The sequence below is a fragment of the Macaca nemestrina genome, chromosome 5 (assembly GCF_043159975.1).
Source record: "Macaca nemestrina isolate mMacNem1 chromosome 5, mMacNem.hap1, whole genome shotgun sequence".
Lineage (NCBI taxonomy): Eukaryota > Metazoa > Chordata > Mammalia > Primates > Cercopithecidae > Macaca > Macaca nemestrina.
The window spans coordinates 154887419-154907925 of record NC_092129.1 but is presented as its reverse complement, the minus strand read 5'-3'; the positions used below and the strand labels follow the sequence as shown (position 1 = coordinate 154907925).

The following is a 20507-nucleotide window of genomic DNA, read 5'->3' as shown; positions in this document are numbered from 1 at the left end:
TTTAAATACTGTCTTGTGTCTCACTGAGCTGTTTTAGTATCAAAATTTTAAATACTTTTTCTCGGATTGTTTACATTTCGTTTTTATTGGGATCTGTTGCTGGAGAATGATTGTGTCCTTAAGTCGATATTTGCATATCTAGTGTAACAGTTACTTCTTTTAATTTTTTGAATTTGCTTTCATGGGGAGGACTTTTTCCAGAAGTATCTAGGTGTAGGTTGGGGTAGGGTTCTCTGATTTTGATTCTGGGCGTGTACAATAGTGCCGTCTCTGTATGATTTCTTCATCTGTAAACAGCGCCAGTGGTGTCTGATTTCTTTGGTGGCTTAGGATATGGTTGTTAGTGGAGACTGTGCTGAAGTCTTGCTAAAAACTGAGATGCCAGGTGGGCCGGTCTTCGATTTCCATTGGTAGAATCAGTGGGATGAGCATGTGTGTCCTTGGGCCCCAGGGCAGCATACGCTGGCACCAATGTTAGTGGGTTTAGGCAAGCCAATTCTTGTGCTTCCAAGTGGCTTGCTTGGGTTCTGGGAATGGCATCAGTGGTTCAGGTATGGAGTTGAATTCTTGAGCCCTTTGGCAGTGGATGTGGTGTGGGTGATGGCAGTAGCAGTGGTGGGACAGCCCTCTGGGACCCATGTTGTCCATGCTGATACTGGCAATGGCTGTGATGGGCTGGGCAGGTCAGTTCCCAGATCCACAGGAAGCACATGAGTGTGGATGTCAGCTGTGGTGCCAGGGGAAGGTTGAGTGGACCTGACCTCAGATCCCAGGAGGGGTGCTGAAGTGCTACCAGTGATGGACTGGGCTAGGTGACCCTCAGGCCCCTGTACATTGTGCTCAGGTTCTGTGGGTGGGCGAAGCCAGGCTGAGCAGACCTTCCCATGGGCTCCTTGGCGGTGTATGAGGCACTGGCTATGTTAGGCAGGGGCAGGGGGATCCCCAGACCACAGATGAAATGCTCAGATAGGAGTGGTAGTGGCTGTTTTGTGGTTCTGGACTGGGGAGTACTGGGTTGCTTTTCCTGGGAGCAACCATAGGCAAGAAACTGGGGAGGCATGGGCTTTGCTCATGCCTCTGCCCCACAGTAGCTCATCATGGCAGCAGTTACAGGCAGTGAAATTTGTCCTCAGGGTGAGTAAAAATGTGTAGCTGTCTCTCTGGTCAGGGTAACAGGAGGTGGGATTACTGCCTAGGGCTCTTGCCTCGGTCCCAGAAGCAGAGTAGGATTCAGTGTGCTGGGATCTGTGCTGTCAAAATGGTGCTATGCTGCAGTTAGATAGGACTTAGGGTTCGTGGGACCCAGTGTGAGGTTCTTTCTAGGGCAACGCCTTCACATGGTCTCCAGGCAGCTCCCTATGTTAGTCTCAGGGGCTACAATGGTTGAGGGGATCTCCTGTGACTAGAATTGTAGGTGTCTGCGGTGAAAATGTGGGCTGGGAATCTCTCCCTTTCCTTTTCCCACATTGGAGAGCCGCTCGAGACTCACATCCGATCTTGGTTGAACAGGCTGTCTTATTTCCTTTTCCTTTGCTTTTGGTGCTTCCTGGTCACTTCTCTGCTGACTTCCAGTGTTCTCTCTTAGATTATCTATTCAAGGTGTGATTATTGACTGGTGATTTTGGATACTTTATGAGAAAGAGTCAAATACCAGATGTATCAAGTCAGCCATGTTGGAGCCTCTCCAGTTCCATTCAAGGGGCCTGTTCTGAGTTGGCCGTAGGCCTTTCCCCATAAGCAAAATTTCTATAACATTGAAATTACTTAGGAAAAGAAGCTGTCAATACACTTTGATGGTTTTTCGTTTTGTTTTGTTTTGTTTTGTTTTATGGCGTCTCACTCCCTCAGCCAGGCTGGAATACAGTGGTGGAATCTCTGCCTCCCAAGTTCAAGCGATTCTCCTGCCTCAGCCTCCTGAGTAACTGGGATTACAGGCGTACATCACCAAGCCCAGCTAATTTATGTATTTTTAATAGAGATGGAGTTTCACCACGTTGGCCAGACTGGTCTGGAACTCATGACCTCAAGTCTGCCTCGGCCTCCCAAAGTGCTGGGATTAGAGGCGTGAGTCACTGCACCCAGCCAACTTGGAGGTATTTTGGGGGAAAAAAAAAGAGTAACGATTTTTCCTAACTTATGAGATATTAGGCCCTACAATAACATCATATTAATTAAAATACCGCTTATTCAATGGAAAAAATAGTTAGTGGAGAAGCAGACCATGTATTGAGGGGGACTTGGAATAGTATAAAGATTGCCTCACAAAACTATGGAGAAGGAAGGATTAGTCTATCTACATAGAGACAAGCAGAACCAAGACTAGTTGATTATCTCATAGGATATGTAAATATAACCTCTAGAAGACTAGAGTCCTAAGTGACAAATATAAAACTCTAAATCTAATTAACAGGACCAGTTACATAACCTTTATGGCTCAATGCAAGATAAAAAATGATAAAATTGAGGTGGGGGACATTTTGAGAAAATGGAAATTACATTGCAGTGATCCCTGAAACTAAAGAGCCTTAATCTGAATCCTAGTTTCACAATCCATTGCAAGGAAAAAGAAAATTTACTTAAATCCTTTGAGCCTCGGTTTTCTTGTCGTAAAGGAATAATTTTAATACTTTTACACTGGATTTTTGTGAGAATTAAATGAACTAATATATGTGAAGAATGCAGAACAATAACTTATACATAATGAGCATGCAATAAATGTTATTTATAATGTATTTACAGTATATAAAATAAGGAATTATTTGTATATGGAATGGCTCATACCTATAATCCCAACATTTAGAGAGGATGATATGGGAGGATTGCTCAAGGCCAGGAATTAGAGGCTGCAGTGAGTTATGATTGCATCACTGCACTCCAGCCTGGATGACAGAGCAAGACTCTGACTCAAAACAAGAAAAAAAATTAAAGATTAAAAAAACAAAATTAAAAAATTAAAATAAGGTATTATTGTGATAAATATATGTAATACATTTTTGCCAAGCAACAAAAAGGGAAACTCAATAGAAAGCTGGAAAAGATACATCACAGTTATAATTATTAGTAGAATCCTTGGATTGATGGAAAGTCACACACAGATACCCTGGTGTAAATCAGATAGCATTTTCTTACCTAAAAGATAGCAAAAGTAAGGCTATACATTGGTAAGACCAAAATCCTTATCCCAGACAGATAGACAGATAAAAATGTGAGCTTTTGGACTCCAAAATTAATTATTTAAAATAATTTAGTGGTATTAGCAACCGTGAAGAGTCAGATGTAGAAGGTTCAAAGGCAATACTATTTCTCTTTATTTCTCTTTCCTTGGTTTTCATAGAATCATAGTAGAATACTAAAGATAATCATCTTTCTGTACTGATCAATGGAATGTGGGTGACCACATTTATTAATTTTTGTTGCCAATTTTCTTTCATTTTATATACCAAAATGTCTTCCAAGGGAGCCCTCAAGAAGAGAAAGTGAATCTGAACCTCTACCTTAGGAAATGAAAGGAAATTTGACTAGGAAAAAATATATTAAATAAACAAATAAATGTTTAAAAAAAAACAGTATTGTGGAAGGTCAAATAAAATATTGGGTTGCTATTTTAAAGAAAAAATCCAGCAAATATATTAAGCTATTGAAAACTGTCTTGTCCATGGTTATGAAACCAAGGAACAAATATATTAAGAAAAAAAGATAAGAAGAACGACAACAGAAAAATGGAATTCCACAGAGAAATTCCATATGGCGATCCCCTCATGCTGCAGGTGCAGAGAGACCTCCTGTTTATTCTCACGACAATCCTTCTCAGCACCCAGGGGACAGTTTCTCTCAGGTTTTTATGTCTAGAGATCTGCAGCTCATTGGAAGGCAGGCAGATTTTCAGAGAGGAAACAATTTTTGAAGATAATTTACGCTGCAATCCCAACATCAACCATCACTTCAAATATTTTTCTATTTATAATTACTGGGAGTGTAAATCTGAAAAGCTCTTTTACCTGTGATTCTGAACACACAATCAGGTGAGAGAATAGAATAGGAGACAGGCTGGGAAGCTGCTCATATTTTTTATCTGTTCATGAGTGACCTGACTGCTTGCGAGTATTAAAGTTAGAGGCCCAGGGCTTCGAGCTGGTTTCCTATTTTTATGATGGAGTCTTCATTGTGGTTGTAGATTATGAAAGCATTTTGTTTTCCGCACTTGTATTGCCATGTCTCCTCCTCCATTCAACGTGCCTGGTTCTCTACATATTCGCTAAAGCAAATCTGAAATGCCTAAATATTGAAATTGCAGTGAAAGAGATATTTTCATACAGAGAAGTTGGCTAAACAACATTCTTTAAACGTTAGGAAAATGTTGTTTTATTATTTATTATTTTTTAAATTTTCTTTTTACCAAATAGATTTTTGATACAATTTTATTTTATGGGTCAGAGAACCAAAAATACTATTTTAGCTATCATTTGTACTTTTAAAAGACATGGTAAAAGTTTTGAAAAATACGCAACATACATGGCTATCAAAGAAAGCTACTTTAAGTTGTTTGAAGGCAGTCCTTCATGGAGGTGTGGTAAAGGTTAGATAATTTCTCAAAATTTCCTCCAGCTGTAAAGCCAAATACCCTATGGGCTCCCTAGAAGTGTTTCCTAGTTCATTATTTTTTTTTAACTTTAGTCACACCAAATCATTTTGTTCTCTCATCAGTAATTTTTCAACCTTGAATTATTCCCCATTTATAGGAAACACTCTAATATCTGCATCTTTCTTCTGACTTCCTAATAGTTCTTATTCTTTTCTAAGTGCCTCCCATTTCTAAGGATTTCCCACACATTCTTGCTTCTTTCCTCCTAATATGCAAAAGTTAATCCACTACGTTTGTACAAGAAAGGAACAAACAGGAAGCTATTTCACAAAATTATGTCTGCTTTAGTCAGTGCACCTATAGAAGATAATCTCAAGTACTTTGCAAATAATGTAAGAAAAAACCTTCAAAAGATATGTCTGCCTTTCAATAAACAGTATAAATTTAGTCAAATATTAAACCTCATTATAATTATCTTACTTTTAATCCCTCATGTGTTTTAACAGTTACTAAAAAAAAAATTCTATTATTACAATTCTGCAAAAGAAAGAAAAATGAATACATTTCGTTCATAGAAAATGGAAATTTTATTAGATGGAAAGAAGGGGCAAATAGAGAAAACACATTTTACAAATGAAAAGGGCTAGAAATGTGTGGTAGCTTTGGAGAGAACTCATAGGAAGCCAACAGACCTCTGGGTTGATCAAGGAGAACCTGACTGTCAGTGCCACATTAATGAAACTAGAAGAAAAGAGAGAAAATTCACTTGGGATACAATGTTTCTTCACATCTAAAAAGTGAGTTATTTCAGGCAAAGTAAAAATAAGCCTTAAGAAAATGCATCACAAGACATGCTTTTCAGTGGTCTAAATTCATAAATACTTTAGAAGAAGACACTATTGGATAAAATGAAGGAAGAATTGTTGAGTCTATTGGAAGAGCTTTTCTTATTCAGAGATTCAGAGGTGTGAAAAAGGAAAATGTCCCAGTGCAACTGGCAACTAGAGGAACAATAATGTTTGTCATGAAGTAAGTAAGTTGGGATTTACTTTGAAAAAAATTAAAGGCTTAGATAAGAAGAAACTAAGCACATTATCTGATATAGCAGTGATAAAACTTCAAATATACCTCAGGTTAATATTTGATTGATGTATTTTTTTTTTCCTATCCCAGTAGAGCTCCATGACATTGCCAGAGATGTGGGTTAGAAAGAGATCAGTAAGAGAACATCTCTAGCCTCATCTACGTTCTAAGATGAGAACAAAACAATTACTGCTATTTTAAAGAGGTTTTTATATCTCTTTAAAGACTTTGTGATTATAATGAGTTCATCTTTATCTTTCTCTCTTAAGTCAAAAAATTTCAGGTGCCATTTCCCTGGGTCAAGAGATATCCAACTGGTGGTGCACTTAAAAATTGCCCCCTATTAACACTGACTTGGGATAGGAAAGGAAAGTTGTGTTGGAATACAGATGTTCACAACCAGAGAAGATTGTAAGTTAGCAACATGTTCTAAATCCCCAGAAGAAAGAAATATGTTAATAAGAAATTTAATTTTAAAAAGTGGTTAAGTCATAGTCCATACTATGCATGAATCCTTAATATTGAAGAGACCAACAGCTAAGCTAAGTTCTGTACAACTTCTGTGGTTTGAAACAAGTACAACAGTACTCTCCTTCCAAGTAGCTTTGGCTTGGTGAGAAAATTCTGAGCTGGAAGGATTCTGGTTGTGATTAGTGTTCCATACATTATTTTGTCTTTTTTTCTGAAGTGATGCTGAATACAACCTCAGTCACCGAATTTCTCCTCTTGGGAGTGACAGACATTCAAGAACTGCAACCTTTTCTCTTCGTGGTTTTCCTCACCATCTACTTCATCAGTGCGGCTGGGAATGGAGTCATTCTGATGATTGTCATCTCTGATCCTAGACTCCATTCCCCTATGTATTTCTTCCTGGGAAACCTGTCCTGCCTGGATATCTGCTACTCTACAGTGACACTGCCAAAGATGCTGCAGAACTTCCTCTCTACACACAAAGCAATTTCTTTCTTGGGATGCATAAGCCAGCTCCATTTCTTCCATTTCCTGGGCAGCACAGAGGCCATGCTGTTGGCCGTGATGGCATTTGACCGCCTTGTGGCTATCTGCAAGCCACTTCACTACACTGTCATCATGAACCCTCAGCTCTGTACCCAGATGGCCATCACAATCTGGACCATTGGTTTCTTCCATGCCCTGCTGCACTCCGTAATGACTTCTCGCTTGAACTTCTGTGGTTCCAACTGTATCCATCACTTCTTCTGTGATGTGAAGCCATTGCTAAAGCTGGCCTGTGGGAACACGGAGCTCAATCAGTGGTTGCTCAGTACTGTCACAGGGACAATTGCCATGGGCCCCTTCTTTCTGACACTTCTCTCCTATTTCTACATTATCACCTATCTCTCCTTCAAGACCCATTCTTGTAGCATGCTCCACAAAGCACTGTCCACGTGTGCCTCCCACTTCATGGTAGTTATTCTTTTGTATGCACCTGTTCTCTTCACCTACATTCATCCTGCCTCAGGGACCTCCATGGACCAGGACCGGATCATTGCCATCATGTACACTGTGGTCACTCCAGTACTAAACCCACTGATCTACACTTTGAGGAACAAGGAAGTGAAGGGGGCCTTGGTTAGAGTGATCAGAAGGCTTTGATTTGAATAAACCAGAGAACTCTTCAGAGGCATAAATAACCAGCAATGAAAACGTAGAGATGTGTAATTTTACTGCTTCTCAGATGATTTCTAAGTGTAAAATAGAGGCAATCGGATAAAAGAAAAAAAAGTCCTATCTAGTTGTAGTAAACAATACATTTCTAAGTAATATGAGGAATACTTGAATATGCAAGACACTAGCCATGGAACCCTAATGCCAAAAATTTTTTGGAATTATCAGTTGATAAAATTGACTTGTTATGTATTCTAACATGTACTTGTATGCAGTTGCATATAGAATTATGCCTGTATTGTCCATGTATTGTATACATAGATCATATTTAGGACTGTTTGTCTGTAAGATCCTTTTAGTTTAACACATTTTAGTCTAATCAATAGAATGGTTATGCTTTTTTATTTTAAAGATTGCCATGTAGGGCTATGTTTATTCAATTGGAAAAATAAATGCTAACTTGCATATTATTTAAATAAATTTTAAAGAGGTATGTCATAATTTCTTTTTAGTTTGGCTGGTTTTTGTTCTTTTAATAGTAATTCAAAATACAAAAGACATAGAAAGGTGTCAAATGTTTCTCTCCCATCTCTGCCCTCCTGCCACTCACTTACTCTTCATATACAATCAATGTAACCAGTTGTTTATCTGTCCTCACAGAGATCCTTTATGCTACAGGGTCAAATACAAATATTTTCTTTAAAAAAGAATGGCAATGAACAATACATGTTATATGAACAAACCAATGTTGAGGACAATGTGTATCTTGGAGACCTTTCCCTATTAGTACATAGAGCTTCTTTATTTTTCTAACGTGCATGGTATATGCCACTTTGTTCATGTATTATTCTTGATAGATCATTCTCTTGTCATTGGACGTCTATGTTATTTCCAATCACATGTTGCAGTGTATAATCTTGTATACACGTCATTCCATATATGTGCAAGTCTATTTGTAGGACAAATTTCCAGACATGGAAATGTTAGGTCAAGGGATATAGTTATTGTAATTCAGATAGATACTGCCAAATACACTGAATATGAACGATGCCAATGACTTATTTTATAGATGCTTCCCTGAAAACATTCTACTTTTACAGCCTGGTTATGTAATAAATGACATCCTAAAGACACCTTCCATAACATGGAAGTCTGTATAATTTTCCCATTGTTATAGAAAGTTTTCAGACTATTTGAAGCCCAAGCAAGACGGCAACCGGGAGAAAGGAAAAACTAAGAATCCAGCAACTCTTGTCATTCTTAGCTGGTACGCATGCAACATGAAGTATTTTCCCTACTTCAGCATAAAATACTTTAAACTTTCCTGTTATTCCACTAACACTTACTCACGGTGAAAAATGAATCAAGTGTGTTGTTTATTATTTTAATCAAAAATAGCTCTACAGGTGTTAGATTTATGAAAGTCCTGCACAAAAGAACTTTACTAAATCAAGGCTGCCTTAAGAGACCCACCCTATAGCTAAAGAAAAAGAATCTCACACAGAGGACATGCTGCAGAGAGAATGAACTACTGAAACACACTGCAATGTTTCATTTCCTTTCTAACACACAAAGAATAGGAAAGAGTGGAAAAAGGGAAGAAACTTTTACTAAAAGTTAACAGTTTTATTTTTACATTTTATAATACAAATGAAAAATGCTTTTTAAGTAATAAAATAAGTAATTAAAATAAGCAAATAAATAATTAAACTGAATGACATTGCAATCACTAATTAAGAGATAAAACAACTGATTATTCAGCTAAGAGTTCTGGTACCCATATCTTCAGAGATATTTCAGAAGTGAACTGGCCAGACTTCAAGGATTACTATGAAATACCATTAAAAGTGGAGCTGGGTTAAAAACAAAACAAAACAAAAAAAACCCTCAACAATCACTTTGTATCTCATTAGAGTGTTATAACCATATCAATCCACCCTTGGTCATGAAAGATGATGACTTTAAACACGCTATTATTTTGGTTTCGTTTTCCTGTATCTGTCCTTACTTTGACAGATTGTAATGCATGTAATATGATGTAATACAGGTGAAATACAAAAAAATTCGTGATATTTTTTTTCTTTTCTTTTGGTACCAAACTCATACTAAGTGAAAACAATGAAATCATAATTGCGGAGGTATTTCTGGAGCTAATAGAAAAGAATAGGTATGATGTTTCTTAGATTCTAAGTACCTAGAAGTGGATTCTGGCCCTGAAAAGATGTGATATGCCAACATTTGTAACTGTTTAGAGATACAAATAGACAACACTATGGAAGCTATGTTGAGCGGGTGGGCTGACTATTCAAAACCCCTGACTTCACTTTCGCAAATGCAAATGATCTGACTTCTTTCTGGTACTTCTTTTTTTTTTTTTTTTTTTATTCTTTAAGTTCTAGGGTACATGTGCACAACGTGTAGGTTTGTTACATATGTATACATGTGCCATGTTGGTGTGCTGTACCCATCAACTAGTAATTTACATTAGGTATATCTCCTAATGCTATCCCTCCCCACAATAGGCCCCGGTGTGTGATGTTCCCCTTCCTGTGTCCCCATGATCTCATTGTTCATTTCCCACCTATGAGTGAGAACATGCGGTGTTTGGTTTTCTGTTCTTATGATAGTTTGCTGAGAATGATGGTTTCCAGCTGCATCCATGTCCCTACAAAGGACACAAACTCATCCTTTTTTATGGCTGCATAGTATTCCATGGAGTATATGTGCCACATTTTCTTAATCCAGTCTGTCACTGATGGACATTTGGGTTGATTCCAAGTCTTTGCTGTTGTGAATAGTGCCGCAGTAAACATACATGTGCATGTGTCTTTATAGCAGCATGACTTATAATCCTTTGCATGTATACCCAGTAATGGGATGGCTGGGTCAAATGGTATTTCTAGTTCTAGATCCTTGAAGAATCGCCACACTGTTTTCCACAATGGTTGAACTAGTTTACAGTCCCACCAACAGTGTAAAAGTGTTCCTATTTCTCCACATCCTCTCTATCACCTGTTGTTTCCTGACTTTTTAATGATTGCCATTCTAACTGGTGTGAGATGGTATCTCATTGTGGATTTGATTTGCATTTCTCTGATGGTGAGTGATGATGAGCATTTTTTCATGTGTCTGTTGGTTGTATGAATGTCTTCTTTTGAGAAGTGTCTGTTCATATCCTTTGCCCACTTTTTGATGGGGTTGTTTGTTTTTTTCTTGTAAATTTGATTGAGTTCTTTGTAGGTTCTGGATATTAGCCATTTGTCAGATGAGTACATTGCTCTTTAGTTTAATTAGATCCCATTTGTCAGTTTTGGCTTTTGTTGCCGTTGCTTTTGGTGTTTTAGACATGAAGTCCTTGCCCATGCCTATGTCCTGAATGGTATTACCTAGGTTTTCTTCTCGGGTTTTTATGGTATTAGGTCTAACATTTAAGTCTCTAATCCATCTTGAATTAATTTTCTTATAAGGAGTAAGGAAAGAATCCAGTTTTAGCTTTCTACTTACGGCTAGCCAATTTTCCCAGCACCATTTATTGAATAGGAGATCCTTTCACCATTTCTTGTTTTTGTCAGGTTTGTCAAAGATCAGATGGCTGTAGATGTGTGGTATTATTTCTGAGGGCTCTGTTCTGTTCCATTGGTATATATCTCTGTTTTGGTACCAGTACTATGCTGCTTTGGTTACTGTAGCCTTGTAGTATGGTTTGAAGTCAGGTAGCATGATGCCTCCAGCTTTGTTCTTTTGGCTTAAGATTGTCTTGGCAATGCGGGCTCTTTTTTGGTTCCATATGAACTTTAAAGCAGTTTTTTCCAATTCTGTGAAGAAACTCATTGGTAGCTTAATGGGGATGACATTGAATCTATAAATTACCTTGGGCAGTATGGCCATTTTCACAATATTGATTCTTCCTATCCATGAGCATGGTATGTTCTTCCATTTGTTTGTGTCCTCTTTGATTTCACTAAGCAGTGGTTTGTAGTTCTCCTTGAAGAGGTCCTTTACATCCCTCGTAAGTTGGATTGCTAGGTATTTTATTCTCTTTGTAGCTATTGTGAATGGGAGTTCATTCATGAGTTGACTCTCTGTTTGTCTGTTACTAGTGTATAAGAATGCTTGTGATTTTTGCACGTTGATTTTGTATACTGAGACTTTGCTGAAGTTGCTTATCAGCTTAAAGAGATTTTGGGCTGAGACAATGGGGTTTTCTAAATATACAATCATGTCATCTGCAAACAGGGACAATTTGACTTCTTCTTTTCCTAAGTGAATACTCTTTATTTCTCTCTCTTGTGTGATTGCCCTAGCCAGAACTTCTAACACTATGTTGAATAGGAGTGGTGAGAGAGGGCATCCCTGTCTTGTGCCAGTTTTCAAAGGGAACACTTCCAGTTTTTGCCCATTCAGTATGATATTGGCTGTGGGTTTGTCATAAATAGCTCTTATTATTTTGAGATACGTTCCATCAATAGTGAATTTATTGAGAGTTTATAGCATGAAGGGCTGTTGAATTTTGTCAAAGGCCTTTTCTTTATCTATTGAGATAATCATGTGGTTTTTGTCTTTGGTTCTGTTTATATGCTGGATTACGTTTATTGATTTGTGTATGTTGAACCAGCCTTGCATCCCATGGATGAAGCCCACTTGATCATGGTGGATAAACTTTCTGATGTGCCACTGAATTCGGTTTGCCAGTATTTTATTGAGGAATTTTGCATCGATGTTCATCAGGGATATTGGTTTAAACTTCTCTTTTTTTGTTGTGTCTCTGCCAGGCTTTGGTATCAGGATGATGTTGGCCTCATAAAATGAGTTAGGGAGGATTTCCTCTTTCTCTATTGATTGGAATAGTTTCAGAAGGAATGGTACCAACTCCTCCTTGTACCTCTGGTAGAAGTCGGCTGTGAATCCATCTGGTCCTGGACTTTTTTTGGTTGGTAGGCTCTTCATTATTGCCTAAATTTCAGAGTCTGTTACTGGTCTATTGAGGGATTCAACTTCTTCCTGGTTTAATCTTGGGAGAGTGTAAGTGTCCAGGAAATTACCCATTTCTTCTAGGTTTTCTAGCTTTTTTGCGTAGAGGTGTTTATAGTACTCTCTGATGGCAGTTTATATTTCTGTGGGGTCGGTGGTGATATCCCCTTTATCATTTTTTATTGCATCTATTTGATTCTTCTCTCTTTTCTTCTTTATTAGTCTTGCTAGTGGTCTATCAATTTTGTTGGTCTTTTCAAAAAACTAGCTCCTGGATTCATTGATTTTTTGGAGGGTTTTTTTATGTCTCTATCTCCTTCAGTTCTGCTCTGATCTTAGTTATTTCTGGCCTTCTCCTAACTTTTGAATGTGTTTGCTCTTGCTTCTCTAGTTCTTTTAATTGTGATGTTAGGATGTCAATTTTAGATCTTTCCTGCTTTCTCTTGAGGGCATTTAGTGCTATAAATTTCCCTCTACACATTGCTTTAAATGTGTACCAGAGATTCTGGTACTTTGTATCTTTGTTCTCATTGGTTTCAAAGAACATCTTTATTTCTGCCTTCATTTCGTTATGTACCCAGTAGTCATTCAGGAGCAGGTTGTTCAGTTTCCATGTAGTTGAGCAGTTTTGATTGAGTTTCTTAGTCCTGAGTTCTAGTTTGATTGCACTGTGGTCTGAAAGACAGTTTGTTATAATTACTGTTCTTTTACATTTGCTGAGGAGTGCTTTACTTCCAATTACGTGGTCAATTTTGGAATAAGTGCGATGTGGTGCTGAGAAGAATGTATATTCTGTTGATTTGGGGTGGAGAGTTCTGTAGATGTCTATTAGGTCCACTTAGTGCAGAGCTGAGTTCAATTCCTGGATATCCTTGTTAACTTTCTGTCTCGTTGATCTGTCTAATGTTGACAGTGGGGTGTTAAAGTCTCCCATTATTATTGTATGGGAGTCTGAGTCTCTTTGTAAGTCTTTAAGGACTTGCTTTATGAATCTGGGTGCTCCGGTATTGGGTGCATATATATTTAGGATAGTTAGCTCTTCCTGATGAATTGATCCCTTTACCATTATGTAATGGCCTTTTTTGTCTCTTTTGATCTGTGATTGTTTAAAGTTTGTTTCATCCGACACTAGGATTGCAACCCCTGTTATTTTTCTTTTCCCTTTGCTTGGTAGATCTTCCTCCATCCCTTTGTTTTGAGCCTATGTGTGTCTCTGACTGTGAGATGGGTCTCCTGAATACAGCAAACTGATGGGTCTTGACTCTTTATCCAGTTTGCTAGTCTGTGTCTTTTGATTGGACCATTTAGCCCATTTACATTTAAGGTTAATATTGTTATGTGTGAACTTGATCCTGTCATTATGATATTAACTGGTTATTTTGCTCCTTAGTTGATGCAGTTTCTTCCTAGCATCGATGGACTTTACATTTTGGCACGTTTTTGCAATGGCTGGTACTGGTTGTTCCTTTCCATGTTTAGTGCTTCCTTCAGGATCTCTTGTAGGGCAGACCTGGTGGTGACAAAGTCTCTAAGCATTTGCTTGTCTGTAAAGGATTTTATTTCTCCTTCACTTATGAAACTTAGTTTGGCTGGATATGAAATTCTGGGTTGAAAATTCTTTTCTTTAAGAATGTTGAATATTGGCCCCCACTCTCTTCTGACTTGTAGAGTTTCTTTTGAGAGATCTGCTATTAATCTGATGAGCCTCCCTTTGTGGTTAACCTGTCCTTTCTCTCTGGCTGCCCTTAACATTTTTTTCTTCATTTCGATTTTGGTGAATCTCACAATTACGTGTCTTGGAGTTGCTCTTCTCAAAGAGTATCTTTGTGGCGTTCTCTGTATTTCCTGAGTTTGAACGCTGGCCTGCCTTACTAGGTTGGGGAATTTCTCCTGGATGATATCCTGCAGAGTGTTTTCTAACTTGGTTCCATTTTCCCCCTCACTTTCAGGCACACCAATCAGACGTAGATTTGGTCTTTTCACATAATCCCATATTTCTTGGAGGCTTTGTTCATTTCTTTTTACTCTTTTTTCTCTACACTTCTCTTCTCATTTCATTTCATTCATTTTATCTTCAATCACTGATAATCTTTCTTCCAGTTGATCGAGTCAGTTACCGAAGCTTGTGCGTTTGTCACATAGTTCTCATGTCATGGTTTTCATCTCTATCAGTTCTTTTAAGGTCTTGTCTGCATTGATTATTCTAGTTATCCATTCATCCATTCTTTTTTCAAGGTTTTTAGTTTCTTTGCACTGGGTATATAGTTCCTCCTTTAGCTCTGAGAAGTTTGATCGAGTGAAGCCTTCTTCTCTCATCTCATCAAAGTCATTCTCCATCCAGCTTTGCTCCGTTGCTGGCGATGAGCTGCGTTCCTTTGGAGGGGGAGATGCACTCAGATTGTTTGAATTTCCAGCTTTTCTGCACTGCTTTTTCCCCATCTTTGTGGTTTTCTCTGCCTTTGGTCTTTGATGATGGTGATGTACTGATGGGGTTTTGGTGTGGGTGTACTTTCTGTTTGTTAGTTTTCCTTCTAACAGCCAGGACCCTCAGCTGCAGCTGTTGGAGTTTACTTGAGGTCCGCTCCAGACCCTGTTTTCCTGGGTGTCAGCAGCGGAGGCTGCAGAAGATAGAATATTGCTGAACAGCGAGTGTTGCTGTCTGATTCTTGTTCTGGAAGCTTTGTCTCAGGGGTGTACTCAGCCTTGTGAAGTGTGATGTGTTGGTCTGCGCCTAGCAGGGGATGTCTCCCAGTTAGGCTACTCAGGGGGTCAGGGACCCACTTGAGCAGGCAGTCTGTCCGTTCTCAGATGTCAACCTCCGTGCTGTGAGATCCACTGCTTTCTTCAAAGCTGTCAGACAGGAACTTTTACATCTGCAGAGGTTTCTGCTGCTTTTTGTTTAGCTATGCCCTTTTCCCAGAGGTGGAGTCTACTGAGGCAGGCAGGCCTCCTTGAGCTGTTGTGGGTTCCACCCAATTCGAGCTTCCTGGCGGCTTTGTTTATCTACATAAGCCTCAGCAATGGTGGGTGCCCCTCCCCCAGCCTTGCTGCCCCCTTGCAGTTAGATCTCCGACTGCTGTGCTAGCAATGAGGGAGGCTCCGTGGGCATGGGACCATCTGGGCCAGGTGTGGGATATAATCTCCTGGTGTGCTGTTTGCTAAGACCCTTGGTAAAGTGCAGTATTAGGGTGGGAGTTACCCAATTTTCCAGGTGTTGTGTGTTTCAATTTCCCTTAGCTAGGAAAAGGAATTCCCTTCCCCCTTGCACCACCCAGGTGAACTCTCGCTGGTTGGGCTGCACCTGCGAACCAGCATCAACTGTCCGACACTCCCCAGTGAGATGAACCCAGTACCTCAGTTGAAAATGCAAAAATCACCTGTCTTCTGTGTCACTCACACTGGGAGCTGGAGGCTGGAGCTGTTCCTATTTGGCCATCTTGGGTGCCACCGGTATTCTTTCCTCTCTGGTACTTCTTTTATCTTCCAACTCAACCTTCTTTGGTCCTTCAGTTCCGGTTTTGTTGGTGAGAGAATGCCTATATGGAGAAGACAGTGTTCACCTGAACTGTCTCAGACAGACTATCACTTCTGATGGTCAGAGTTTACTGCATAATCCCATCTACATGGAGGCTGTGAACTCTAGGAAAACACATGGGTTCGAGTTATCTACTCCTGCAAAACAAATAGTATCCTAAATCTAAATGGCTTAAATTCATTTATTTAACCAAATCCCAGGATTCTGTGGGACAGAAATTGGGAAGGGCATAGCAGGAAGGGGTTGACAATGCTCAATAATATCTGGATCTTCTCTCTCTCTCTCTCTCTCTCTCTCTCTCTCTCTCCAGTTTCTCAATTGACTGTCATGGGCCTCTTTAACAGGGAAGCCTCAGGACAGACTTTTTCATGGGGGCCAGCAAACCAAGGCAAAAACTGTTAGTTGTCTCAAAGACAAAAACCAAGAACCAGCATTAACATAACTTCTATCATACTGTGTTGGTCAAAGAAATCACGTGCCAACTGAGTTTCTCTAACTTTCAGTGGAAAGAGTATCAAAAATTGTGTGGACATCCTTAATCTACCACAGTCCCATGTCTAACCACTAATAATTCATGTTGTTCCCTTCTGCAAAGTACACTTACTCCACCTCTTCTTAATAATCCTAAAATCTCATGCCTTTGTAGCATTGGTTCAAAGTCTAGGTTTTTAAAATCTGAATCAGGACAAAGTGCAAATGGGGCATATTTAGTATGATTCCTCAAGAATGGTTCCTTTTGACCTGAAGACCTTTAAACTTCAAGAAGTCATGTTATCTGCCTGTCACACACTCAACACATAATGATAAGGTAGATATAAGATGACAGTAATAGAAAATCTTATTCCAAAAGAGAAAAAATGGGAGGCACATAGTAGTTACATAGCACTTGGGGACATTTTTTCCACTCCATCCTCTAGAGTCTAAGATGATGCAATTGAAACTGATGATACCAATAAATTTCTCTCTCTCTCTTTTTTTTTTTTTTTTTTTTTGACATAGGTCTCACTCTGTCACCCAGGCTGGAATACAGTGGGACGGTGCGGTCTCAGCTCACTGCAACTTCCACCTTCCAGGTTCAAGTGCTTCTCTCACCTGAGCCTACCAAGTAGTTGGGATTACAGGCATGTGCCACCCTGCCCGACTGGTTTTTGTACTTTTAATAGAGACAGGGTTTCACCATGTTGTGCGGGCTGGTCTCAAACTCCTGATTTCAAGTGATCCACCCGCATCAGCCTCCCAAAGTGCTGGAATTACAGGTGTGAATCACTGCACCTGGCCCACCAATAAAATTCTTTTTTAAATATTTTAGGTTCTTAGGATTCTTACTTGGGTTTAGTCAGTTAGATAAGTACCACACTCATAAATCTCCTTAGGACAGGCCCTTCTCTGACTTGGGCTGACAATTAGTGTACTGTGAGACAACATCCTTGAGATTTCTGTCTGTCTATCTTCATGCCAGTAGCATACTGTTTTATTTACTGTACCTTTGCAACATCTTGGGAAATCAGGAAGAACGATACCATCTTCTTTGCTATTCTTTCTCAAGATCACTTTGGCTATTTGAGGTCTTTCTTGAATAGTTCTTTCAATTTCTGTAAACAATGTCATTGGGATTTTGATAGTGATTACATTGAATTCATAGACAAGTTATGGTAGTGTGGACATTTCAACAATTTTAATTATTCTAAGCCCTGAACATAGGTTATGTTTCTATTTATTTGAGTCTTCAATTCCTTTCATCAATGTTATTATAGTTTCCAGTGTACAAGTCATTCACTTCCTTGGTTAAGTTTATTGCTAAGTATTTTATTCTTTTTTATGCTATTTTAAATGAAATTGTTTTGTTTCTTTCATTTTCTGATAGTTCAGAAAAGCTAGATTGTTAATGTACAGGAATGCAATTGATTTGTGTGTTAATTTTATATTCAATTTGAAAGCCTTCCATTTAATTAAAATAGTACTGACATAAAGACAGACATACAAGCCAATAGAACAGAATGGAGAGTCTAGAAATAAATGCATATATATATATATATATATATATATATAGAGAGAGAGAGAGAGAGAGAGAGAGAGGGAGAGAGTAAACTGATCTTGGACAAGATTGCTGAGAACACGCAATGGAGAAAGAGTAGTCTCCTCAATAGATGGTGTAGAATAGACTACATAGAGAAGGATGAAATTGGACCATATCTCATACTGTATACAAAATCAACTCAAAATGGATTAAAGACTTAAATGCAAAACTGCTAGAAGAAAAAAATAGGGAGATAACTTCTTGATGTTGGTCTTGACAATGATTTTTTAGATTTGACACAGCAAAATAAAAAATAGACAAGCGGGACTATATAAAGCTAAACTTCTTCACAACGAAGGAAATGATCAACAGAGTGAAAAGGCATCCTAGGAAGTGGGAGAAAATACTTCAAACCATCTATCTGCTGGGGGTTAATATCTAAAATACATTATTATCTTCTCAACTCAATAATGCACACATACACAACTTAAAATCGACAAAATAATTGAACAGGTATTTCTTCAAAGAAGACATATAAATGGCCAACAGGTATATAAAAAGGTACTCAATATCACTAACCATCAGAAAAAGGCAACTATAGTCAGATATCACCTAACATATTTTAGGATGGTTATTACAACAAAAATAACAATTGTTGGTGTGAATGTGGAGAAACTGGAACCCTTACCCACTGAATATAGAAATTGCAGCCACTATGCAAAATGGTATTAAGATTCCTTTAAAATTCAAAAATAAATCTACTGTTTGATTCAGCAATTTCTGAGTATATAGCCAAAAGAATTGAAACCAGGGCCTTGAAGAAATATGTGCAACAGTGTGTTTATTTTGAAATTTTTTACAGTAGCCAAAATATGAAAACAACCCAAGTATTCATTGGCAGATGAATGGATAAAGAAAATGTGTATATACATGAATATTATTTAACCTTAAAAAGGAGACTCTGCCATTTATCACAATATGGACTAACCTAGAGGATATCATGATAAGTAAAATAAGACAGTCTCAAAAGGACAAATGTTGCATGGCCACACTTAAACAGTATCTAAAATAGTCAATCTCATAAAAATACAAAATAGAATGGTGATTGTCAGGGAATGTGTAGAGCGGGAGATGGGGAGTTGTTTATCAGTGGGTGTGGTATAAAGTTTCTGTCATACAAGATAAATAAGATCTAGAGATCTGCAGTACAACATATTACCTATAATTAGCAAAATAGTATTTTGCACTTTAAAATATGTTAACAAGACTATAGATCTCACGATAAGTGTTTTTACAAAAAACAAAAACCAAAAACAACACAAAAGAACACAAGGAAATTTTTGGAGGTGATGGATATGCTTACACCTTGATTGTGGTGATGATAGTATGTGTACATACGTCCAAACTCATCAAAGTGTATAAATTAAACACATACAATTTTTGTAAGTCAGTTGTACCTCAATAAAGCTAAAATAAGATTTCTGGAAACATTTTTTGCCTCTAGTTGGAAGTGTTGACAAGGTATGTCCGTAAGACTCATAAGGCCTCTTTGTCTAACATAGAGTGCTTAAGAGGCCTGTCTTAAGATTTTTAGAAACTATTCTAGCCTTCCCCATTGTCTTTCTGAGGTTTCAACAAAGAGTATTATAGTCTCATCCTTGGGATCTTTACCTCAAAACCATACTTTATTGACAGCACCTTAGATTATGATCTTTGCCCTGAAGCCATTTCTTACTTTGAGAAACTTCTGCCATCTAGACTATTTAGCACTAATACACAGTTTAATTTTTTGATCCTGGGCAGCCCTGGAATCTTTAATTTTCCTCTAAATACTGACTGAAAATTGAATGCCTTGTTTCATCTTATTTCTATCCTATTTTGTAATAGTCAGCTAAAACAATCTGTTGAAACTTTCACTATTTTGATGGTTAATTTTATGTCATCTTGACTCAGGATGTCCACACATTATTTAATCAAGCAGTTTTCTGGGTGTGTCTGTGAAGATGTTTTTAGATGAGACTATCATTTGAATTGATAGACTGAGTAAAGCAGATTGTCCTCCCTAATGTAGGTGACTGTCATCCAATCAATATTCTGTTGACTCTGTTTCTCAGAAGAACCCTGACTAATACAATTATTCTTCCTAGTAATCTCCTTAGCAAGATCAATGGGTTCAATAGATATCCTTTCTATCTTCTATGTTACTGTAGATAGTACATATATACTGTACTACATATTACTGTAAACAGTGGATGTCTGTCTTGACTGCCAGGCCAATAATTAGAGTTAAATCATCATAAATGAACTAGGATTGTGCTAGAGATGTTAAAATAGAAAGATTAAACCAAAAGGAGTGGAAATAGGAGTGCAAATGTACCAGCAGGAGTACCATGGGATTGTATTTTGAGTGTGCATGATCAAGGGACTAGAACACTAAACTGGATAAACAAGAATATATTAACCAGGGGACGTTGAATTCTTAGACACAGAATCTGGGGCTTCAGCAAATTTGCTGCTGGTGTGGCTCTAAAAACACAGGGAAGTCATTGACCCATGATGATCAAAATTAAAATGAGTGAGTTGCCCTGACAGATGGTATGGAAAGGAATAGACTCCGGAAAGAGGGGATATTGGATGAATATACTATGTGTAGATCAGAAAAGCCAGAATATTGTGTTCCACAAGAGTATTCA

At 38.2% G+C, this 20507-nt stretch overlaps 1 protein-coding gene across 1 annotated transcript; it reads left to right on the top strand.

Annotated features, from left to right (window-relative positions):
• The first annotated feature begins 5428 nt into the window (after positions 1 to 5428).
• Positions 5429 to 7665, top strand: LOC105491585 (olfactory receptor 12D1). The gene is made up of 2 exons (XM_011758103.2): positions 5429 to 5611; positions 6354 to 7665. Coding segments are annotated over exons 1-2 (927 nt in total). The 5' UTR covers positions 5429 to 5610; the 3' UTR covers positions 7280 to 7665.
• The last annotated feature ends 12842 nt before the right edge of the window (positions 7666 to 20507 follow it).